The following is a 26257-nucleotide window of genomic DNA, read 5'->3' as shown; positions in this document are numbered from 1 at the left end:
ATATTAATGAAATGTAACTTGGAAGAGGAAAAGGAAGGAAGTTTTAATCAGTTTTGAGCACTATACTTAAAATCCAGAACTGAAAAACTAGATTATGTCAGAAAAGTTATCAGAATAGTAAGTAGATTTGAAATCATGTCATTAATATGAAAAGTGGTGGAAAAATGAGAAAACAAGAAGTCAGAAAAACTAGGTTCTATATCTTTAGTCATTCACCAATACATTAGTATTTCCTTCACATTATTTATCTCTAAGTCTCCACCTGTAAAATGAAGTATCTGCTCTACCTATCTCACAGCACAGTTGCTGAAATGAAATCTTGACTTGTACAGGAATGTGCTCTAAATATTAAGGAGGGATAGAACTATGTGTTAAACTAAGCTCTTGATAAAATTCCCTTCACTTCCATCTGCTTCTTCCAATATAGTTCCTTCCCATTCCTTCGACCTACTGGGGTCCCAAACCTTGGAGTCATCAATTTCCCCTTCTGTCTTACATCCTGTATGAAATCCAGTAGGAAATCTTGTTTCTAACTTCAAAATACGTAAGAATTCCATTTTTTTACTTTTATCATTCTGATCCAAGCCATCATCATTTCTTGTCTGGAGTCGTACAACTCCCAACTGGTTGGTCTCCTTGTATCAAGTCCTTGTTTCAGTCTGTTCTTAACCTCACAGCCAGATTTCTTAGACCATGTATCAAATCCTGTCACTCCTCTGCTCAACCTTCCTAGGACTTCCCATTCCAGAGTAAAATCCAAGTTCTTACTCTAAGTGAGTATGCCTCCCATCCCCACCCATTCATCATCTCTCTGACCTCATTTTAATACTCTCCAGCCTCCTTGCTGTTCCTAAAAAATGCAAACCTTTCATCTGTTGCCTCTACCTGAAAGCCACTCCCTCACCTGCCTTGCTTACTCCCTAACCTCCTGCAGGTCTTTGCTCAAATGTCTATTACCGAGGCCTTCCTTGTCCCTGCAGTAGGCCTGCCACATCCACGTATATATATACATGTGCTCCCCATCCCTCTTCCTTGATACTTTTTACTTCAGCATTTATCACTACTCATCTTGTTGGCTCTTTCTAGGAGGGCAAAATTCTTTTTTTTTTTATTTAATTTTTTTAGATTTATTTGAGAGATAGAGAAGGCAAAGGAAGAGGGAGAGAAAGTCTCAAGCAGATTCCATGCTCAGCATGGAGCCCTACATAAGAGCTCAATCTCACGACTCAGAGGTCATGACCTGAGCCGAAATCAGATGTCAGATGCTTGACCTATTGTGCCACCCAGGCGCCACATACATGGGCAAAAATTCTTTTTTATTTCATTCACTACTGAATTCCCAGTGCCTGGGACAATATCTGGTGCTAAATAAACAGTGAATGAATGAATGAATGAATGAATGAATGAATGAATGAAAAAGCTCTCACTGTGGACAGATCTGGGACTAAAACTCAGACTCTGCAATTTACTAGCTCTTTTGCTTAAAGTCCTTTACTGTTTTGTAAAATGGGAACAATGGTAATACTACATGTCATGAGTTGTTAATGAGGAGTAAAGAGATTAAAGCATATAAAATGATTAGAATGGTACCTAGAATATAAAGAACTTGTAAAGAACTGTGCAAAAACGTAGTACTTAAAAATTACTATCCTAATATACAAAAGATACAAAGAGGGGAGTTCTGGAGAAAGGAAGAAGCCCTAAAATGCATATGTGGACCAGGTGAAACAACTAAAGGAAAAGGTTAAAGTAGAACAAATTAATACATAATTTTCTAAGAATTTTATTTCCCCTTCCAATAAAAAAATTTCCAGATGAACAGAAAACTTTGAAGGTAGGAGTAGTATCATTTATTGATTCTCACATTTCATTCAAGTTTGTGAATTTAGTATATACCAATAATAATGTACATTAAGAATACAGTACTGTGGGAACAGTTCTAGTTAAAAAGGATTACCTTAACTAGAAATTATGTGGTATCTAACTACTATATTTTACCTTATACTGCTTACATACCTGTATATTGCCAGGCTTTTAAGATGGGTGGTTTTTTTTTTTTTTTAAAAGTCCCGATACTATATTAGACAATTGGTAATTTAAGTGACTGGTGAATCTAATATAAAACTATCAAAAAACTAGGATGGTGTCACCAGAGTACCATATGAGCCCAAATTTGTAGACCAGGTTTTTGTTTTTCAAAATATTTTCATAAAAGGGAAACAAGTCATAGAACTGACTCCTTATGAAGTATGTCACATTACTCAGCTTCTCTCAATTTCTTTATTTTGAACACCAAAATACTGCTTGAAGAAAACACACATAAGCTAGAATCCACCTCATCAGTACTAATTTTGCCTTCTTATAGAGAATCAGTTATAAAGAAGCAAATAAGTAAATGTAGCTGTTTATATTTAATTCTGGGGTACTGTATCACAATTGCAAGTGTTTGATGCATTTGTAAAGAAGCATTTAAAAAATCACTTTAAAAAATTCAAAATTTCCACTTCTAGAAAAATGGAGGAAAAGTACTTTTCCATACTCCCCCCACTAAGAAAATGGAAAGACCCTAAATGTTACATATAAAACAAACACTGAAGACTGATTTTTGAAGAGAACACAGGCCAGCTAGGTATGACAGGACATGATGAACACCAAGGTGGTGAGTACCCTTGGTTTCCTTGCATAGTAAGACAAGCTTAGATAATAACTGATTTACACTTCAAGCAAACAAGGGACAAAATTGTGACCAACCCTTTTTTGCCAGCAAAGGCTAATGAGAAGCCTAGACTTCTGCCACTGTGAGGCTGTAATAAGGCACCCTAATCTCCCTACCAGGGTGATGTGAAAAAGACTTTCTTTCCTGCTGAGAGGTAATAAGGATCCCTTCCCCTGTAAAGTCAATGATAGGGGTAGGGGTAACCCAGGCTAATGGGAAGCCTAGACTTCCATATCTACCCAGGGGTTATGCGGCATCCCTCCCTCTCCCTGCTACGGTGGCTTTAGAGAAAGTCTTGAGGAGAGTCAGGGCTTTCACAACTGCCCAGGAGTAAAGAGACCAACCCTCCACAATGTCAGCATAGGTCAGGTGGGAAACTGTAAGTAGGCATTCTTGCCTATCCCAGCAAGGGGATATCAGCTGAGTGTTATCGGTGTGGCCTACTGGCATATGAGAACACCCACACCTGCCCAACCCTAAGAAGATCCACAACCACCCTCTCCCTCAGCTGTAAAACAGGCTATGGACTTCCTGAGTGTAACAGTGTAATAGGGCAGCAACTCTTCCCTTCCTTGGCTCAGCTAGAGCACTGTCAGAGAACATCAACTAAGATAGTACACTTAAACAAGATTCAGAGTATTATAACATAATACCCTAAATGCCCAATTTTTTTTTTTTTAAGATTTTATTTATTTATTTGAGAGAGAGAGAGCATGAGCATGAGCAGGGGGAGAGTCAGAGGGAGAGGGAGAAGCAAGCTCCCCGCTGAACAAGGGATTCCACACTGATTCCAACTCAGGGCTCAATCCCAGGACGCCTGGGATCATGACCTGACCAAAGGCAGATGCTTAACCAACTGAGCCACCCAGGTGCCTCCAAATGTCCAAGTTTAAATTGAAAAAAATCCCTCATCATGCCAAGAACCAAGAATACCTCAATTTGAATAAAAAAGATAATCAACAAGATGAAAAAGAGATCCAAAGTATCTGACTAGGATTTTAGAGTAGCCATATAAAAATGGTTTGATAAATAATAATGAACATTCTCAAAATAAATGAAGAAATAAAAAGTCAATAGCAAAGACACAAAAGACAAACAGAAAAACCAAATGGAAATATCAGAACTGAAAATGTGCTAACTAAAATAAAAAATTTAATGATTGAGAACTCAACAGAAAACTGGAACAGAGAAAGTAATCAGTTAACTTGAAGACAGAATGATAGAAATTGCCTAATCTGAAAAATAGAAAAAAAAAAGAATAGAGCCTTGGGGACTTTGGGGACTATAACAACATTCCATTAAACAACAGCAGAATACATACTCTCTTCAAATGCCCATGAGATATACACTAAGCGAGACCATATCTTGGGCCATAAAACACACCTCAACAAATTTAAATGAATTGAGATCATACAGAATAGGTTTTCTGACAAAAATGGAATCAAACCAAAAATGAGTAACAGAAAGATAACACAAAATTCCCCAAATACTTGGAAACTAAACAGCATACTTAAATAATCCAGGTATCAAAGAGGAAGTCTTGGGGTGCCTGGGTGGCTCAGTCATTAAGCGTCTGCCTTTGGCTCAGGTCATGATCCCAGGGTCCTGGGATCGAGCCCCACATCGGGCTCCCTGCTTTGCGGGAAGCCTGCTTCTCCCTCTCCCACTCCCCCTTCTTGTGTTCCCCCTCTCGCTGTGTCTCTCTCCGTCAACCAAATAAATAAAATCTTTAAAAAAATAAAAAAAAGAGGAAGTCTCAAGGAAAAAAATACTGAACTGAATCAAATGAAAATGTAATGTATCAAAATATGTGGGATGCAGCCAAAACAGTGCTGAGAGAGGAATTTAAAGCACTAAAAGCTTACATTAGAAAAGATGAAAAGCCTCAAGACCATAATCTAGGCTTCCACATCAAAAGCAATCAAAATCAAAACAAGCTCAAGAAAGAAGAAGGAATAATAAAAACAAGAGCAGAAATAAATGAAATAGAAAACAAAAGCAATAGATAAAAAAATCAATGAAACAAAGAACTAGTTCTTTGAAAAGATCAATAAAATTGACAAACATCGGCAAAACTGACAAAGAAAAAGAAAAGAGAAGTTACCACTGAAACAGGAGAAATCACTAAGGACATGCAGAAATCAAAAGGATAAATTAGTATTAGAAACAACTATACACACATAAATTTGACAATTTGGATGGAACTGACCAACTGCTTGAAAAATACAAACTATCCCAACTCACCCATAAAATAGATATATAAAAGAGATACTTAAATAAGTCCTGTAATTACAAAGGAAATTTAATTTGTAATTTTGAAACTCCTAAAATAGAAATATCCAGTCTTAAATGGTCCCACCAGAGAATTCTACCAAATGTTTACAGAATTAATACCAATTCAACACAGTTTCTTTCAGAAAATAGAAGAGAGAATGCTTCCCAACCCCTTACATGATGTTAGTACTACTCTGATACCAAAATCATACAAAGACACCAAAAAGAGAAAACTACAGACCAGTATCTCTCATATAGGTGTAAAAATCTTTAGCAAAATATCAGCAAATAAAATTTAGCAATATATAAAAAGAATTATACACTATGGCTACATGGTACTTACTGCAGGGATGCAAGTTTAGTTCAATATTAAAAATTTAATCAATATAATCCATCAAATTAACAAGCAAAGAAATATCACATGATCATATTAATTGATACAAAGAAATTAACAAAATTCAACACCTAGTCATGATAAAAAACTCAGAAAACTAGGAATAGAGTGAGATTTCCTCAACTTCATATACAGCATCTAACAAAAAAACCCTGTAGTTTACATACTTAATAGTAAAATACTAAAGGCTTTCCACCCAAGGTTGGAAACAAAGGAAAGATGTCCTCTCTCACCACTCTTGTTAATATAGTTCTGGAAGTTATAGCTAGCAAAATAAGCAATGAAAAGGTAATAAAATGCATATAGATTGAAAAGGAAGAAATAAAACTATCCCTATTGCCATATGACCTGATTGTCCACATAGAAAATTTAAGAAATCTGCATAAAAACTCTTGTAATTAACAAGCAAATCTAGCAAGGTTGCAAGATACATACCTACATATAAAAATCAACTGCATTTCTTTATTTGCAGTGACCATGTAGAAATTGAAATTAAAAACCAATACCATGTATAATCACTCAAAATAAAAAGAGAAACACTTAGATATAAATCTAACAAGACATGTACGGAATTGTATGCTAAAAACCATAAAACACTTTAGAAAGAGATCAAAGAAGAACAGATGAAGAGACAGACTGTGTTCATAGATTAAAGGACTCCAGACAGTAAATATTAATGCTCTTCAAATTGATATACAGCTTTAACATAATTCCTATCAAAATTTCAACAAGATTTTTGGTAGATATATACAAGATTATTCTAAAATTTATATAAAGGAACTAGAATAGCTAAAACATTTTGAAAATGGACAGGAAAGTGGGAAGAATCACTCTACCTGATTTTAAGACTTACTGTAGAGCCACAATAATCAAGACTGTCATATTGACAGAGGAAGAGAAATGTAGACGAATGGAACAGAATAAAGAACTTAGAAAGAACCCTATGCAAGTAAGGCCAACTGATTTTTGACAAAAGGTGCAAAAGCAATTCACGTTTTGAAGAATAGTTTGCTAGAAAAACTGGCTACACATTCTTAGGCAAAAAAATAAACTTTAACCTAAACCTCACACCTTATAGAAAATTAACTCAAAATGGATCATAGATTTAAATGTAAAACATAAAATCATAAAATTTTTAGAAGAAAATAAGGGGGGTGCCTGTGGTTCAGTCGTTAAGCGTCTGCCTTCGGCTCAGGTCATGATCCCAGGGTCCTGGGATCAAGCCCCGCATCGGGCTCCCTGCTACGTGGGAAGGCTGCTTCTTCCTCTCCCACTCCCCCTGCTTGTGTTCCCTCTCTCGCTGTCTCTCTCTCTGACAAATAAATAAATAAAATCTTAAAAAAAAAAAAAAGAAAGAAAATAAGGGAGAAAATACTTAGAATAGGGCTTGGGGAAGAGTCTTTTTAAATAACATAAAAAGCATAATCTAAAAAACAGAAACAATAAATTGGACTTCATCATAATTAAAAGCTCTTGCTCTGTGAATGACTATTAATAAGATGAAAAGCTACAGATTGGAAGAAAATATCTGTAAACCACATATGTGAAAAAGAAATCATATCTAGATTATATAAAGGACTCTCAAACTCAACAGTAAAAAAAAAATCCAATTTGAAAATAGGCTAAAGGCATAAAGAAAAGAGTTTACTATAGAGGACAAGCAGATGGCAAATAAGCACATGAATGTTTCAACATCACTGGCCATTAAGGAAATGCAAATTAAGATCATGATGAGATATCTCTACAAATGTATTAGAACAGCTAAAATAAAAAACAGAATCCCAAGTGCTGGTAAAAGGTACAGAGAGACTAGAACTCTCATACGTTGCTAGTAGGACTGTAAAAAGTTATATAAGCACTCTGGAAAATTATCTGGCAGTTTCTTAAAACTCTAAGCATAAACCTATCCTATGATCCAGCAATTGTACTTCTGGGCATTTGTCCCAGATAAATAAAAACTAAGTTCACAAAAAACTTACACCTGACTATTCACAGCAGCCTTATTTGTAACAGTCAAAAACTGTAAACAACCAAAATGTTCTACAATTGGTGAATGGTTAAACAAATTATGGTACAACCATACACAGAATAAATACAAATAAACTATTGATACATGGAACAACTGAGTGAAAAATGCCAATCTCAAAGGTCAAATACTGTATGATTCTCAAAATCATATTCTCTAAATCATGTAGTCAAAATGACAAAGTTAGAGAGATGAAAAATAGATTAGTAGTTGCCAGATATTAGGGATAATGGGGGAACGGCAGGATATGGGTGCAATCATAAAGGGGTAGTTGTTGATTGGGATGGTGGTAACATAAATACACGCTTGTGATAAAATGGTAGAGAAATACATACACACTTTGTATCAATGGCAAGTTCCTGGTTTTCAGGAAGGCACATAGGACCCTCTCTATACTATTTTTAGAACTTTATTTCAAAGTAAAAAGTTAAATAAAAAAGTAATAATTCAACAAACAATTCTGGGAAAAGTAGATATCCACATGCAAATAATGAAGTTGGACTCTTACCGACTATGAAATGAAGTCCAAATGGATCAAAGACCTAAATGTAAGACCTTAAATTATAAAACTCTTTGAAGAAAATATAGGACAAAAGCTATATGACACTGGATTTGGCAATGATTTCTATGATATGACAACAAAGGCATAGACAACAAAAGAGAAAACAGACAAATTAGACTCCATGAAAATTAAAAAATTCTGTGCATCAAAAGACAATGTCAACTGAGTAAAAAGGCAACCCACAAAATGGGAGAAAATATTTGCAAATCATATATCTGATAAGGGATAATATCCAGAATATATAGAGAACTCCTAAAACTTAACAACAAAAACAATCCAATTCAAAACTGAGTACAGGACTTGAATAGACATTTCTCTAAAGAAACACCCATCAGGATGGCTATAATAATAAAAAACAAAAAAAAAAACGCAGAAAATCAGTGTTGGCAAAGATGTGAGGAAATTGGAACCATTGTGCACTGCTGGTGGGAATGTAAAATGGTACAGTTGTTATAGAAAACAGTATATTAGTTCCTCAAAAAATTAAAAATAGAATTGGGGTGCCTGGGTGGCTCAGTTGGTTAAGCATCTGACTCTTGATCTCAACTCATGTCTATCTCAGGGTTGTGAGTTTGAGCCCCATGTTGGGCTCCACACTGGGTGTGGAGCCTACTTAAAAAAAATTAAAAATAGAATTACAGAACTGAACAGGGACTCAGTTATTTGTATATCCATGTTCATAGCAGAATTATTCATAATAGCTAAAAAGTAAAAGCAATCCAAGTATCCATTGACAGATATTCAAATGGATAAGCAAGGGGCGCCTGGGTGGCTCAGTTGGTTGGGCGACTGCCTTCGGCTCAGGTCATGATCCTGGAGTCCCTGGATCGAGTCCCGCATCAGGCTCCCTGCTCCGCGGGGAGCCTGCTTCTCCCTCTGCCTCTGTCTCTCTCTCGCTCTCATGAATAAATAAATAAAATCTTTAAAAACAAACAAACAAAAAAAACAAATGGATAAGCAAAATGTGGTATACGCATACAATGGTATAATATTCAGTCTTAAAAGAGAAGGAAATTCTGACCATAACACAGACAAACCTTGAGGACATTATACTGAGTGAAATAAGCCAGTCACAAAAGACAAATATTGTATGATCAGCCTTATATGAGATACTTAATAGTAGTCAAAATCATAGAGACAGAAAGTAGAATGGTGGTTGCCAGGGGTTGGAGGGAAGTGAGAATGGGGAGTTACTGTTTAATGCGTATGAAGTTTCAGCTTTTTTTTTTTTTTAAAGATTTTATGTATTTATTTGACAGAGAGAGACACAGTGAGAGAGGGAACACAAGCAGGGGGAGCGGGAGAGGGAGAAGCAGGCTTCCCACTGAGCAGGGAGCCCGATGCGGGGCTCGATCCCGGGACTCCGGGATCATGACCTGAGCCGAAGGCAGACGCTTAACCGACTGAGCCACCCAGGTGCCCCGAAGCTTCAGCTTTACAAGATGAAAAGAGCTATGGGAGATGAATGGGGTGATGGCTGTACAACATTATGAATATATTTAATACTACTGAACTATATACTTAAAACTGGTTAAGATGGGGCGCCTGGGTGGCTCAGTCGGTTAAGCGACTGCCTTCGGCTCAGGTCATGATCCCGGAGTCCCGGGATCGAGTCCCACGTAGGGCTCCCTGCTCAGCAGGGAGTCTGCCTCTCTCTCTGACCCTCCCCCCTCTCATGCTCTCTATCTCATTCTCTCTCTCAAATAAATAAATAAAATCTTTAAAAAAAAATGGTTAAGATGGCAGATTTTGTTATATGTGTTTTACCACAATAAAAAATATTAGAAAAAAAAGAAACAATATCGTGATTTTATTGTAGCAATCATGAAGAAAGGGAAAAAAATCTTAATATGAGATGAATAGGTACTTATGACCTGGGATAAAATTTCCAGTGTCAGCATCACATATGGGACATTTCATTACATATGGAAATAAAGATGATATACTCTGTTAAATATATTTCCCGAGTACCTATCACATGCCTGGCATTGTTCTAGGCTCTGGGGTTACAGCCATAAACAAGACAAACAAAAACACCTGCCTGCATGAAGCTTATAAATGGACATATTATTTTATTAAAAGTATAATAATAAATAAGTACATTTTTAGTTCCAAATTAAGTAAATTAATTTAATAAAATCTTAGTTCAAATTTAACTAGATTACTCTAAAGCCATAAATGTTTACATATTCAATTGGATAAAAAGTTTTTAAAATCACTTCAGTGGGAAACTAAGATTGCATTATACTTAAGCATACCTAGGCATTATGGTTTGAAATGCTGAAGGAATTGTAAATTTGTATTTGAGCTACATGATTTTAAAAATTCATTGTTATTGAAGAAAGTACCTAGGAAATAAGACTATTCTTTAGGTATTCTCTGCCTACACATAAACTCTTGGGACTAGGGCTATTAGGATTCACTATATATATGATTCATAAGTTAAGGCAGAGTTTCTGTTTGGTCATGTTTCCAAATGTACTGGAGCTAGTGACTAGTGTATGCTTTCTTGTAAGTTATCTCAAACAGTATTCTCCCATCCATGAGCACAATATATTGCCACAGGATAAATGATCTAACCTAAATTGGGGCTACCTCTGCCCTATCTCCCTTGTCCTTTTCACCACCAACCCCTGAATCAACTTAAAATCATCACTAGCATCTCCTTTCTTCATGAACCTGAGTTTTCTAAAAACCAGTCTTGCTTTACTCTGGGGAGAGTGAATGTTTTCCCATCCTACCACCCCAAAAAGGCATATTCTGTTCTCCACCTTCTCACTGTTCCCTTGGCACCTCTACTTAGGTCCATCACTGGGGTATGCAACAGGGACCAAGAAACAAGAAGAAAAATATAATTAATGTCTGGAACTATTATTTCTGCAGATAAAAAAGAAGTACTTCACAGTAAAGTTTTGATTACTTGATTCTGTTTGTGTTTTAAATCATATAAGGTACAGAGAAAAAGATAAGGGAAATACTAAATTTTAATTCTTCTTCCCCCAATTTTGTCTATTCAAAATTTCACCTTTACAACCAATTTCTTTTTTTAAAAAATATTTTATTTATTTATTTGAGACAGAGAGACAGAGCAAAAGAGAGAGAGAGCCTGCACAAGCGGGGGGGGGGGGGGGGAGGGGAGGGGCAGAGAGAGAGGGAAAAGGAGACTCCCCGCTGAGCAGGGAGCTGGATGTTGGGCTCAATCTCAGGACCCCAAGATCATTACCTGAGCCGAAGGCAGACACTCAACTGACTGAGCCATGCAGGCACCCCTACAACCAATTTCTTTATAAAATAACTCATTTTTCCCATTCATGATATGGGCTGTTTTCATTATAGTACTTAAAATTTACATCTACTGACTTAAAATGAAACTCAAATAATTAAAGAATGTATACTATAATATACATATAACAATGAAAAAGTCATATTTATAAATATTCAACTTATTTAAGCCTAAAACATAAGATTGATTAAGTTTGTAATAAATAAGTGCCTCAAATTTTCCAAATAGATATCACATTTTTTTGCATAGACTCCCAGAACAATGATATTCATTTTTAAGAAATCCCCCTTTTTGTATTTCCTCCTCTAATATACCATTTTAATAAGACTACCACACCTTACTCAATGTATATTCCGGTATGGCCCTCCGAGGATACAGCACAATCTCAGCAGTGGAGCAGATAGACTTGAGGGCAGATTAACAATCAGGTCATGAAAAACAGGCAGCATAAAATAGCTACTGCTAATCTGCATGAGATGCATTTACTCAATTAAGCAGATGGAAATGTTATTATGAACTCAGTATTCCAATGATGGTCTTTAAAATTAAGAAGGATAGGGGCAAATGAAATACACACTGGGGGATTTGGGGTCTTTATATATTAATTCTAAAGTATACAATACAGAACACTGTAATGAAGTTAACAAAATTAATTAAAAGATTCTTTGCATGTAAACCATTAGAGACTACATTAAAAAATACATGACAGTTTCTGACATCATTAATAAAGCCACTGTTCTTTAACATTCTTAATGTTGATACCATCATCTTTCCCTAATATACCACTGATGCCAAAAACATGAGCATTAGAGGCCTTATTACTCATGGCTGGTATGAGTATTGTTTTTATTATGCTTTCTGGTATTTACTTTTTCCATTTTGAGTTTCAGTAACTGATAAATTAGTGACAAATTTTCAAACTTTTAAAAGATTACTATATATTTTTACTGGCAAACAGAGTTTTCAGATATTTATGTATTTGAAAATGTGTTTCTTTATATCATCGTTTTTATTAGACAATAACAAAATAAGAATTATTTATCTGTTTGAAAATTTCTATCAAACACTTAGAACAAAAATTGAATGATTTTGTGAAAATGGTCACAAACTTTATTTATTTACTTTAAAGATTTTATTTATTTGACAGAGAGAGACACAGCGAGAGAGGGAACACAAGCAGGGGGAGTGGGAGAGGGAGAAGCAGGCTTCCTGTGGAGCAGGGAGCCTAATGCGGGGCTCGATCCCAGGACCCTGGGATTATGACCTGAGCCGAAGGCAACTTGCATTTCCAACTTCCGCTTTTTGAATGAGCCACCCAGGCGCCCCATGGTCACAAACTTTAAAAGGAATTTTTATGTAGTGATCAATTATCTTACACTGTGATAAACAGTTTATGTCTAACCCCTATATTCTAAGTGGTAGTGTACATACCCATTATTATTACAGAATTCTAATATATATGCCAAAATTATAACAATTAGGTGGTTTTTTACAAAAGCTACATAAAAATGATAAGCTATGTCTCTGAAAGCAATAAAATGTATTTTCACCTTAACTCTACCAGTAAATTCTGGGTAAAGTTTGGTATTTTTCTCTTTTCTTGTAAATGTGTTTTCCCTCCTCCTTCTGACTTGTCTTAAAAAGCTTAGAAAAATTTTATGTAACAATTATACTTAAAAACAATTACATAAGTAGTACACTTAAGAGTTTCATTTATTTATTGATTTACTCAATATAATTAAAACTATCTCAACAATTTCTATAAGATAAGCTTCTGTTTCAATCCTAGGTTTAATATAACAATAATAATCATTTTCCCACCCTTCCTCCTCAACACATACCTTAATATGTAATCCTCTATCATCCTAAACTCTTCCCTCTTAATAGAAATCTGCTTTAAACAATGACATAGTTGACTTGAATATTATTATTATTATTTATTTGAGAGAGAGAGAGAGTGAGTAGGGAGAGGGGCAGAGGGAGAGGGGAAGCCGACTCCCTTCTGAGTGTGGAACCCAACTCGGGGCTCGACCCCAGGACCCGACCTGAAACCAAGAGTTGGATGCTTAACTGACTGAGCCATCCAGGCGCCCCTGAATATTATTTAGTATTTATAACTGTTGAAACTTTTTGAATTAAATTATGTGCTTCTTCAAACAGTGTTGTATACAGGATAGGTGCTCATTAATATTTATGGCATTACATTAATTCATATATTCATCCAATATATCCATTTATTAGGTGCCAGGACACCATAGTCAATGCTGCTGACATAAAGATAAAAAAGAAATAGCCCCTGTTCTAAAGCTGCCCAGACGCCCAAGGGATTGTAATAGGAAGAAAAATGGACCCTTAAAGATGTCCACATTCTATTTCCGGAATCTGGCAATATTTTACCTTATATGGCAAAAGGGACTTTGCAAATGTGATTAAGGTTGGGTACCCTGAGATGGGAGATTCTCCTGAATTATCCAAATTCGCCTAATCTAATCACATGGGTCCTTTAAAAGCAGAGAACTTTTCCTAGTTATGGTCAGAGAAAGATGTGACTACAGAAGAAAAGTCAGACATCACACATCTGCCTTTGAAGATGGAGGAAGAGGAACATAATCCAAGGAATATGGGGGACCTCTAGAAGCTGGAAAAAGCCCTGCTTGGTAAACCTTGGTTTTAGCCCAATGAGATCCATGCTGGACTTCTGCCTTACACAACTGTGAGATAATAAATTTGTGTTTAAGCCATTAAATTTGTGGCCATTTGTGAGAGCAGCAATAGAAATACTGGATTATCTAGCCCAACATGTTTTTTTGACAGATAGGAAACTAAAATCCTCAAAGTTACACATTTAGGTAGTGGCAATGTACTCTGAGTTTGGAGAGAACCTAATTTTCTTCTCTCTTCTCAAACCATTGTCTGGTGCCAGGGTAAAGGCAGAAAACGAAGGGAAATAGTTCTGAAGGGAAACAGTTATCACCATTTTTCTATATATTAAGTGTATGAATTGGATGCATGGTATACTAATACCACAGCCAGTCTCTTCCAGTTTGCTTTGGCTAAATTACAGCTGACTCTTAAATAATGAGGTTTGAACTGTGTGGGCCCACTTATATGCAGATTGTTTTCAATATATACCATACAGTGCTGTAAAAGTATTTTCTGTACCTTATGATTTTCTTAACATTTTCTTTTCTCTAGCTTACTTTATTGTAAGAATACAACATATCATATATAAAACACAGAATATGTGTTAATCAAGTGAGTTCTCGGTAAGGCTCCTAATAAAGAGTAGGCTATTAGTAGTTCAGTTTTTGGGGAGTCAAAAGTTATACATGGATTTTCGACAGTGTGAGGGGTCAGTGCTCCTAACTCCTGCATTGTTCAAGGGTCAACTACATCTATATGGGCTGCAGGAACAGCTTTTACTGTACACCCTCCTCAAAAGCACTTGAGTGTTTTGTAACACTATGTGTGCTGTGCATGTGTGTGCATTTATAGGTGTGAGGTGACCAGTTATTAATTATCGTTGTGTTGTCTCTTGTGCCCATATTGGTACCATGACACCATACACTTCTTTTTAAAAATTTTTTAAAAAGATTTATTTGAGAGAGAGAGAGAGAGAGAGAAGACGCAGGGGAAGGGGCAGAAGGAGAGGGAGAAGCAGACTCCCCGCTGAGCGGGGAGCCTGACTACGGGGCTCAATCCCAGGATTCCCAGGTCATGGCCTGAGCTGAAGGCAGACGCTTAATCAACAGAGCCACCCAGGTGCCCCAACACCATGCACTTCTTTAGGAATCCAGGTAGGTGGAGGGAAATGAAGTCTAAATCCCAAATACTCACATTGGAATTTTTAAAAGAATAGAGATTTCACCTCCACAAATTCAGTCAACAAGTATTTACTGTGGACCTACTATGTGCAGGGTCTATTTAAGGTATTTGGATAGACATAGCAGTGAACAAAATAGATCACGTCCCTACCCTCATAGAACTTATATTCTATTGGGAGAACCAGATGGTAAATTAACAAATAAATTAATGTTAAGTAGTGTTAAATGCTCTCAATAAAAATAAAGCAAAGTAAAGGGAAGAGTGTATATATGTGGGGAAGATGTAGATAGGGCAAAATTAGACAAGAAGACGAGGGCTGGGGAAATGCCTTCCTTAACTGTATATTCAACTTTTCCTAAAATCAGCAAGAACTGCCTTTAGTGTTCAGTAGAAGACTTCTTTTCAAAATACTGATAATTTAGTCAAGGGTTTTCATGTTATAACAATACACTGATTAATGAAACAAAGACTTTCAAAACAAAAATCCTTGATATTTTCAGGCTTCCCATTTACTACTGTTTTACAGCAAGTTGAGTGATCAACTGGACAGACTTGGCACTAAATATCAATGACAACTACAGCACTGGAGTATTTTAGGACTTTCTGGATTTTGGATGCCTCCTGGATTTGAGGAACTTTATGACCCCATGTTGATTTTCTCTCTCCTCTCATGCTGAACTGTGGGGGGTTCAGTAATTACTAATATAGTAATACATTAAGGAAGTAACTCTATTTAGAGGATGGTAAAGAAAGCACAGAACATTTAATTACTGCTGACTTTAAGGGAAAATCCAAATTTAAATAATCAGTTTTATATGATACTGTTAACACAGCAAGACAATGTTTAAAACTCACTTTGAAGTGTTTCAAGTTCAGCTCTGGTCAATGCATCTTCCTTTTTCTTCAATCTTGTTTCTTTATATTTAGCATAAAACTCCCGAGCATCCTTAAAAAAAGAAGTTACAAATAAATTAGCATGAAAATCAGTTTGCTTTGACACTATTTTCCACATGATTTCATTTTAAAGCAGTATATTCATTTAACAAGAAGTCTTCCTTTCTGTTTATGTTTTTAAATTTTATGATGAACAGAAGAAACTAAATGTTTCTCTATGATTTTTCTCTCTTAGAGAGCTTATTTATTAAGGCTAGTAATTGCAGGAATATAAATTTAAGTAAAGTCTTTTCTCTTAGATAAGGAAGAGAGGACTCCTTTTCCTGTTTTCCACCCCTGTTTATTTTCTCAATATTGTGCTATTGCATGGACAAAGAGCAGAAAAACACACTTGCTAAACTGAATTAAATTATTTGGTACAGTAAATTATATTACTGTGACTAACAAAGTACTAACACTATTTTCATATTAGTCCCTTAACTTCAAAAGATTTTCAAAATTATCATATGCAAATCTGATTATGAAACCTATATGATCATGTAGATACAAGTGAAGTTGTCATTCCTCCTTCCACCACACTTAGAGATTAGTTCCTATCATGGAGAGTTGGGGATTGAGGACAAATACTTAGGTGTCAAAATATAGTGGCTAAAGTCTCAAGGAGTGGCACACAGGTAAGACTCTAGCAGAGTAATGAAAAAAGACTAGGGCTTCAATAATCACAAACATGGACATAAACAAGTTGATGCCCTAGACATATAAAGATCCCAACAAGGAGAAAAACAGAATAGGTAATTTTCCACTACCTCTTGACTCAAACTTCATCCATTATATAGGAAGATACTTGTAGCTGCCAGGTCACATTGGGCTTTTTTTTTTTTTTTTTTTAATGTCTTTGCCTATGCTTTGCCCTCTAACTAGAATATTTTGCTGCCCTGCCATTATTCTGATGAACTCCTATTCATCCTTGAAAACTCTATTCAAGTATCACCTCCTTTGCAAGTTTTTCTGACCTTCCCTGGCAGAGTAATTCTCTGCTGTATACTGCTTTTGTATTTAAGCACACTTCTAGGACTGCTTGTATCAGGCTATATTCTCTCCTAGAAAATGAGAAATTTGAGATAGGGGTACTTGTATGACCAGAGTACAGTATCTGGCATAAAACATGTACAAAATAAATGTTCACTGAACTGAACTAGATCAAAATATATGAGAAATCTTGTAAAGAAAGAAATGAAAGGGTTTGATGATTGATGTGGAATAAGAAAAAGAGAGGTATCAAGTATAACTCTAGGGTAACATTCCCAGATTTTAAGATTCCTAGGGCAGATAAATCATGGACTCATTTGAGAGGGTTTTATTTTTTAAGGAAATAAAGGAACAAAATAAATTCTTGGCTCTACCTTGATTCAAATGGAAATGCATGAACACTTAAATTCTAGAATAGAATTTTCTCTTTTCATCTATGACTGTCTAGGAGTTACAGATATTCTTAGAGTCTATATTTCTTGGGGTTATATCAGAACTCTTCTACCCAACAATGAATTAGGTAAATAAGAGGTATTTCTAAAATCACTGGATCAATATAATAAAGATTTAGCTCTATTCTCCCATTCTCACTTCTATGTTCCTACCTCATTTCTACCAGAAGGATTCCATAAGCCCTACCAGAAGGATTTAGCTCTATTCTCCCATTTTCACTTCTATGTTCCTACCTCATTTCTACCAGAAGGATTCCATAAGCCCTGGGTGAGTGAAATAATGATATCATTTGAAGGGTACAGAAAGTCATGCATCCAACATACTTATCCTCCTAGCCCATATATACTTTTGGATTAAGGATATATGGCCCCTTAACATTCCCTGTACCCCTAAAAAACTCAACCTGGAATACTATTATTTTCCTTAAGCCATATCAGTCATTTATTCCTTGACATGAATGAATGAATGCGTTTATTAGCTTCTTTGCAGACAGTAGTTTTTAATAGTAGGGAAAAGAAAAGGTCAGGAAGGCACTGGTCCCTTGAAGGGAGTAGGAAAGGTGGCACCATGCAAGAAAAAAGGGCACAGATAAGTTATTCATGAGATACGAAAGAAGGTAGGTTGAAATCAACCATCATAGTACGGTATAGTGAGATAAAATACGATTAAGAGGACAGATTTGGGAACCAGACTACCTGATTAAGGTCTCAGTTCTGCCATCTTGTAGCCTATATAACATTCAGCAAATTACTTCACTTAGTTTTGGGTGAATTATCTCATTCAGGAATGGGGATAATCACAGGGCTATTGTAAAGACCGAAGTGTTGATAAATGGGAAACACTTAGAGTAACATCTTACCCAGAGGCCTTCCATATGTTACCTATTTTGATTATAACTTCATCCTTTTACCAAAAACCATATTCTGCACCACAAAGAGTGAGTTTTTCTGCTTCATACTTCACCAAAACTCCTCCGGCAGAATCCTGTATCTTCTTGCTTACATGATTTTCTTTACCTTTGGTACTGTCTCCATGCAAAAATCTTTTATTGGGTAATAGTAGCCTCTTCGTACTGGTCCTACCAAATCTGAGTATTTCTCTGCTAATGTGCTTTTTCCTGCTACAGCACAGAAGTCCACTAAAATCCCTCTTTGAAATTACCCATTTGATCCAAAAATCACACTCATCTGAGGATTACTATGCACCTAATCACCTTAACCTACTCCACCTAATTCCAAGAGTTTTAACACATTCCCTATTCCCATTTCACTCACTGTTTTATTCTAGGCCGAGAACCCTTTCTTCCCTCTGCTCCCTTTCTAAGCATTTATTTAAATGTTCCTCATCCTTTTTCTTTTCTTCATATCTTGTATTTTCAAACTGTAATTACAATATGCCTACTCCAGAAAGGCTTACTTCTTTAAGAAACCTATGATCTCTAATAGCTCTCCTGCATTCAACACTCTACATTGTTTCCACCTTCCTCATGTGCAGTTTGGTGTACCATACTTTAAGGTGCACTGACAAACTGGAAGACTTTAAGAAGAAAGTGATCAAATGGTGAGGAAGCTTGAAACTATTTCTTTTTTTTTTTTTTATTTAAAAGATTTTATTTATTTGAGAGAGAGAGAATGAGAGAGAGCATATGAGAGGGGGGAGGGTCAGAGGGAGAAGCAGACTCCCTGCCGAGCAGGGAGCCCGATGCGGGACTCGATCCAGGGACTCCAGGATCATGACCTGAGCTGAAGGCAGTCGCTTAACCAACTGAGACACCCAGGCGCCCTTGAAACTATTTCTTAAAAGGAATGGAGATAAGAAGATTAGAGATAACCTGATAACTATCAGAGAATATCTTAAGGGTCATTACAGGAGAGAATGGTGTAACACCATAAATGGTTCCAGAGACGGAAATTTTGATTTTGGATAAATATAAAGAAGAGTTTTCTAATAATTTAAATTACCTTAAAATGAAAGAGACTGACTTTAGAGATAATATTCAAGAAGAGACCAGGTGGCTATTATTTAAAGTATATTCTAAGGGAGAATCACGTATTCAAAAGGGGTTGAATAAGAGGAGTTGTTTTCCAGTATGGAGGTTCCTCAAAAAGTTAAAATTAAAGCTACCCTATGACCCAGCAATTGCACTACTGGGTATTTACCCCAAAGATACAAGTGGAGTGATCTGAAGGGGAACCTGCACCCCAGTGTTTATAGCACCAATATCCACAATAGCCAAACTATGGAAAAAGCTCAGATGTCCACTGACAGATGAATGGATAAAGATGTGGTACACACACACACAGGAATATTGCGCAGCCATCAAAAAATGAAATCTTGCCGTTTGCAACAATGTGGATGGAACTAGAGGGTATTATGCTAACTGAAATAAGTCAGTCAGAGAAAGACAATGCTAACTGAAATAAGTCAGTCAGAGAAAGACAATTATCATATGATCTCACTGATATGTGGAATATAAGAAACAAGGCAGAGGATGATAGGGGAGGAGAAGAAAAAATGAAACAACATGAAACCAGAGAGGGAGACAAACCATAAGAGACTCTTAATCTTAGGAAACAAACTGAGGGGCGCCTGGGTGGCTCAGTTGGTTAAGCGACTGCCTTCGGCTCAGGTCATGATCCTGGAGTCCCGGGATTGAGTCCCGCATCGGGCTCCCTGTTCAGCAGGGAGTCTGCTTCTCCCTCTGACCCTCCCCCCTCTCATGCTCTCTCTATCTCATTCTCTCTCTCAAATAAATAAATAAAATCTTAAAAAAAAAAAAAAGGAAACAAACTGAGGGTTGCTGGAGGGGAGAGGGGTGAGGGGACAGGGTAACTGGGTGATGGACACTGGGGAGAGTATGTGTTGTAAAGAGCACTGGGTATTATATTAGACTAATGAATCACAGACCTGTACCCCTGAAACCCCTGTACCACCTATTCTATGGGACAAATAATACATTATATGTTAATTAATTGAATTTAAATTAAAAATAAATAAGTAAATAAAAAAATAAAAAGGGAAAAAAGAGAGAAAAAAAAAAGCAGTTGTTTTCAAACTCCCCCCTCCCCCCATTCTTCATGAGTGGCTAATTCACGTCAATATAATTGTCAAGTAGAGAAAATAAAGTCTCATTTTGAGTCCAGAATAAGCCCCAGTTTACCTACACACAGAAAATTAGAATATCTTATAGATACAAACGTCTTATCGATCTTTGTGGACGCTGCTTGAAACATAATAGAAGCTTAATAAATATTCCGTGAATGAATGAATGCTTACTTTAATCAATCAGGGCTTTGAACCGCTGAGGTTTAGCTCTGTAATATTGTATTAAAACTATGGGATTTACATGGTTCCAAACAGAAAGAGTTCCAATCCTCGAGGAGCTTATATTATAATCATTATGGATGGAACATGAGCAAAAGTTTATACTTTAGAAGCAATTCTCCTAGTACTTAACAAAATTTTTCGAAGGGCTCAAAGCTTGTCTACATAGATATCAAGCAGGGAACTGATTTTACATTATAGAACTACAGCCAACTTTAAGAATTTGCATGTTACAAGTATCCTTTGTATGTAATTGTAGAGCATGGCTCCTGCACAGGAAGACATTAAGCAGTTATATTTATTTATGCTTATTTACTGAACCACTATTATATATGTTGTACCTTGTTAGGATAAATGGAGATTATATGATAAGACAAGCAGCTGCCCTTAAGGCATATGTAAAAATAATTGAATAACCCAAAATTTGGAATATAACCTATGTGAGAACAGAGATTTTTGTGTTTTATTTATTTTTTATTTTTTTGTATTTCCAGGGCCCAGAGGAGCACCTGGCACATAATAATAAATAGGCACTCAATATTTGTTGAATGAATTACTGGAAGAGAGAATGAACCTCACCCAACATTCTCTCTCCCCACATTTCCTTGTCCTCTTGAGATTAGGTGAGATCATGGCACTAATTCTGAATGGGCCTTGGATGGAAATATCATGTGTCATTTCAAACCAAAGCATCAAAAAGCTCGTATAATCCTCCAGCTCTCTACTCATCCATTGTGAGGAAGGAGGCCACGTGTTCCAGGTGGGTATGGTTGGAAGATGGTAAAGACGTCATTGTTCTGAGTCCCTGAATGGCTAGTTAGAGCAGAATGCCCTCTTTCCTATCAACCAGTGATAGACAAGTGGCATAAACTAGAAAAAAATTTTAAGCCACTGGATTTTCAGGATGATCTGTACCTTGCCATAGTCTATCAGTCTATCCTTACTATAATACAAAAAATAAGTGCTATGAAGTTAATACAGAGAATATACAATGGGAGTTTTCAACTGGCCTGATCAGGAAAGGGTTCCTAATGATGAAGACCATTTATGTAAGCCTTGAAGATGTAATATTTCCAAGAGTAGTGAGTTATGAGATGGAGGATATCCATATCAAAAGCTTTTCTTTTAACATTATTGACATAGTTCATTTGAGTGATAAAATAACATGCTGAGCTAGTACTATTTGCCGTGTTTCAGTTTACTTTTACTTCTCCATATAAAGTTCAAAATATTAAACAACTGAAGGAAAACCTAGGAAAGAAGGGGGTTGATCTAGAGTGGTACAAGCAGTGAACTGCTATCACCTATTCTATGGGACTAAGGAACATGGAAGTGCTCTGAGGACAGGTAACTACAAAAGAGATGAAGGATGTTCCATTTCTTTTTTTGACTGTTGGCCAGCACAAATCTCTTTCATTTGAAGCTTACATATAACCTTCAACATAGGAAAATACCAGAGGTACATTTCGGACAATCTGCTCACACAGTCATTTACTCTGTATCAAGTTTTGTTCTCCCCCTGGCTTAAACTACAATCTCAGAATTACAAATAATGTGCAATAAAATTACAATGAAGAACACAGGAAAAATTTTAAATTGTAGACTTTGAATAAGAGTCCAAATTTTTGTACAAACACTGAGTTCACAAAAAGGTAATAAAATAAAAATAAAACAAAAACCCAGGAGCTATGCCTTCCTCTCCTGAGTCAGTGGTATTCAAGGAGATATAAGGCTAAGAGCTACTTTTTCCACTTGGGCTAAGAAACAGAAGAGACTACAGAAGTCATCTATTCAGCTCCAACTCAATGCAAGAATCCTTCTATAACTTTTATAATAATTACAATCAGCCTAAATACTCTGGTAGGGACTTTAAGATCAGATAGCTTACTCATTCAGTATAAAGTAGTTATCTAGCTAGTTATCCCACTATTGGGAAAATTTATTCTTTCTCAGCTTCTATATGTCTCATATTTTAATATTTATTTTCATTTGCTTTAAGTTTCATTTCTACCATTTAGTAGTTGTTGTCACTTTGAGCAAACTGCCTCACCAATCTGAGTCCTAAGTTTTTGTCTATAAAATATGGAATCATTGAGAATATATATCTCTAACATCCTACCTAACATTTTGTTTTTTTAAATCTTTTCTACATCTAGAAATAACCTACAAAACTCTACTTTATGTTCTGTCTTTGGACCTCCTACTACTTGTATCTTACGCCCCCCTTTCAGAGGGCAGAAGGAATGGAATCTTTGTCTTCTGTTGGGAGGTGTTTCCAATTTTCCTTTCTCTCTCTATCCTTCTGTAGCAGTAGAGTTTCAGCCTTGCAAAACTTCAGACGCACTTTTCCATCCCTTTTCATTTGTTTGCATACTCCCTACATAAAGTATGTTTGTCTGCAAAGTTTTTTAAAAAGTTCTTAGAGGACTAAAAGTAAACTTTTTCATCCCTTGGAGAATCTGTGTTTAACTCTGAGTAGGAGAACAGGCAACTCAGCTTGCTACAATTGCCTCAAAGCCTTTTAGAAGCTTTTTTCCGTTGCTAATTAGCTGTGAATGTTTTGTTTATTTGGTTTCTGACAGAGCCCCAGCAAGCAGAAGCAAAGGGGCTAGAAAGGAAGGGCCCTGACTGTACAGAGGGTGACCTCCAGGCTTGTCTACAGTTGTAGTTTCCATGGGAGAAGCTTCTTGGGAGGGAGGATGCCTCCATTTACAGATAGTTCTATAAAGTATAATATTTCCAATACTCTCTTAGGCAACTTTCATTTTATTTTTTAAGGCAAAAGCCACAGTACTATAGATAAGATTCCTCTATTTTCTCAGACACTGTTCCTAGGAAACCTACAAATCCTGATGGGGTGGAGCTATGCGTGCTGGAAATTTCCTACAATAATTTTTAATTTAACTGTGTTCACATAAGATCAGCTTGGTAGTGAGAAAAGATGGGGCTGGGACTTAACAATGGCAAAAATTCACAACTTTAGGCAATGCACACATAAAGGAATTCTATATTTTACAAATCATGTAACTGAGAAATGTAACATTGCAGTTAAAGAGAAACTTGAATGTTGAATTCCCACAGAATCAAACTATTAAGCAAATAAATTCTGAATACCTAAGACCTGTTTCATCTTAGAAAGTGTAGAGAACTATGAACAGACCATGATTTAGACTGGTAATCGCTTAGGATATTTGGCCCTTACTGATCTTATATCTGAGAAATTGGTGGTATTACCAATCTAAATTATTATGGGCCCACATATATGAGACTCCAACACAGACAGGCACTGACAAAAATAAACTTGTTATAACGATTAAACTGAAAATATGCACATAGTATATTTCAATAATTGTTTGCTACTTTCATGGTTATATGTTTCAGAACATATATGATAAATCAAAAAATATCCAAGAGGATATTTTGGATATCCTCCAAAGAGGCTAGAAAAATTTCTTGGGATTATAGGCTGAAATTAGCCAACACGGAAGACTGGTTTAGTCAGATTCCAAGAGAATGTGTATTCCCTTTGAAACTACCATGAGAACAGAAACACACTGGTAAGATACAAGTGTCACTAGGGCTAAACTTTTAATGTTAAAATTAAATTCTAGGCTCAAAGTATACAATGCCTCTCTTGATATAGTCCAAGTTCCTTGCTATATTCTAATTCATATTCCATGTCTTCTGTTGATCATTCCACTTGCTTTCTGCACTAAACACATTTTCTCAAGTTTTCCCAACTTCTTTGCATATAGTCATGCATTTAACTTTTCTCTAATGTTCTCTCATCACTCTATGCACACACTAACCTTCCTTCTACTCATCAATTTACAAACACTCTCCACATTTTTTTACTTTGGTTTCTCATCTGACTTTTTACTTTTCTGCATATGTGGGTACATGAATGATATGAAGTATACATTTTGCTAAATACATACACCTTTCCTTGGATATTTTCCAATCTGGGAAATGTTTGATATCTATTTAACATTATCAAATATTTTATATGTATCAAATATAATAGTTTTTAGTTTTTTGGTCTCATTCTTCTAGTCTATCAATTCTTATAATTTTCCCATTATCTTTTTCGGAACAAAGGAAAGGAAAAAAAACCCAGACCTGGAGATAATAAGGATGTTCTTGAAAAACAAAGGAAGCTATCAAAGATATACCTTTATCTCTACCCAGTCTGATCACAGAACAACTTTGAGTCTTTTCTCCCCATTATGTACTGTAACTTTTCCACTCCTAACATTATGTATGTGTCTTTGACAGATGTGTGTGATGGAAATACTCTGCTGTCTAAGCAATAAACTTTATTCTGTCTAAATGTCCTTTATAGATTCCCCACATCAGATTTATCTATTAGAGTATAAATTCCTGAATGGTTATATACAGAGTTTGGAGAGCTGGGATGTAGGCTTAGATGACAGTAATGGGCTATATGTGATACCTTTTTTTAAAATAAAAAGCAGTTGTATAATGTTTTTCTTAGGGCTCTTTCAGCCTTAACGCAGAATGATTGTATGGGAATTACTGTATCTATGAAATTATTTTTGTATACTACCTAGTACACAAAGTGGGCACTTCACTGTCAATGGTCTATTCATCTTTCAAGACGCAATTCAAGTGGCTCCTCTTTGTAGTTTTCCTTGTTCATTCTAAATAGAGACAATCTTACTCATCTGATCATCTACAGAAGTCTTTTGTTTATATTACATATGTGAAGATTATATACCATATTGTATTTTAATTATTTTAATTCATGTATTATAATCTCTACCTGACTATAAGGTCCCAAAAGGTGTATCATCTCAATGGCCCGTTAATAGTGCCTTGTTCTGATATATGTTTAATAAATTTTTACTGAACTGGCTAACCTGTTTCTCTAAATATATAACTTAGAAGAAGCTTTACACATCAAATACTGATGTATCTATTGTCATTTGTAATTTTTTGTCGGAGGGATAGAAAATAATTTAAGTAAATTAATCAGGTAATAAGAAGTTTTCTTAGGGATCTTAGATGCCCAGTAATAAACAGTGAACTTAGGAGCATAAGCTGAACCAGAACTGCCACTTTTCCAACTCCCATTGGATAACCATTTATGTATATAAAGTATAATAAAGGAATGGGTATCTAGAGGAAGAATAGGAGGAAAGAAGTTGGAGATGAAGAGCTGTTGATATGACAAGGAAAAATTTAAGTACAGATCTGGCTAGTGTAAAGGCCATTTGCTGGAAGTCTCTGAATCTCCCACTTTCAGTTTGGACCCTCCTTCTTATCCGATAGCTCCATACTTATACAGAATCCTTGAAGACCAGTTTTAATGAATTTCACAAAAGTCAAAGGATTCACACACAGAAGTAAAATTCTCTTAACTGATACCTGCTTATCTAACTTCTGAATGCTTAATAGGAGCTGGATGTATTAGCTCTTAAACTTGTCTGTGTCAGTGATACTTGTAATTATATGAT

The 26257-nt window shown here is 35.9% G+C and overlaps 1 protein-coding gene across 2 annotated transcripts in view; it reads right to left on the bottom strand.

Moving 5' to 3' along the window:
* The window catches only part of DNAJC1 (DnaJ heat shock protein family (Hsp40) member C1), a 226520-nt gene that overhangs the window by 117419 nt on the left and 82844 nt on the right, over nucleotides 1-26257 (bottom strand). For both annotated transcript variants that reach the window (XM_035021500.1, XM_035021501.1), the window contains one exon: nucleotides 15936-16026. In XM_035021500.1, coding sequence (XP_034877391.1) covers nucleotides 15936-16026 — 91 coding nt within the window. The remainder of the gene's footprint in view (nucleotides 1-15935; nucleotides 16027-26257) is intronic.

Source organism: Mirounga leonina, unplaced genomic scaffold (assembly GCF_011800145.1).
Source record: "Mirounga leonina isolate KUSES-001 unplaced genomic scaffold, KU_Mleo_1.0 Mir_175, whole genome shotgun sequence".
NCBI classification, from domain to species: Eukaryota; Metazoa; Chordata; class Mammalia; order Carnivora; family Phocidae; genus Mirounga; species Mirounga leonina.
The sequence above is the reverse complement of the archived record's forward strand: the minus strand, read 5'-3'. Positions and strand labels throughout refer to the sequence as shown.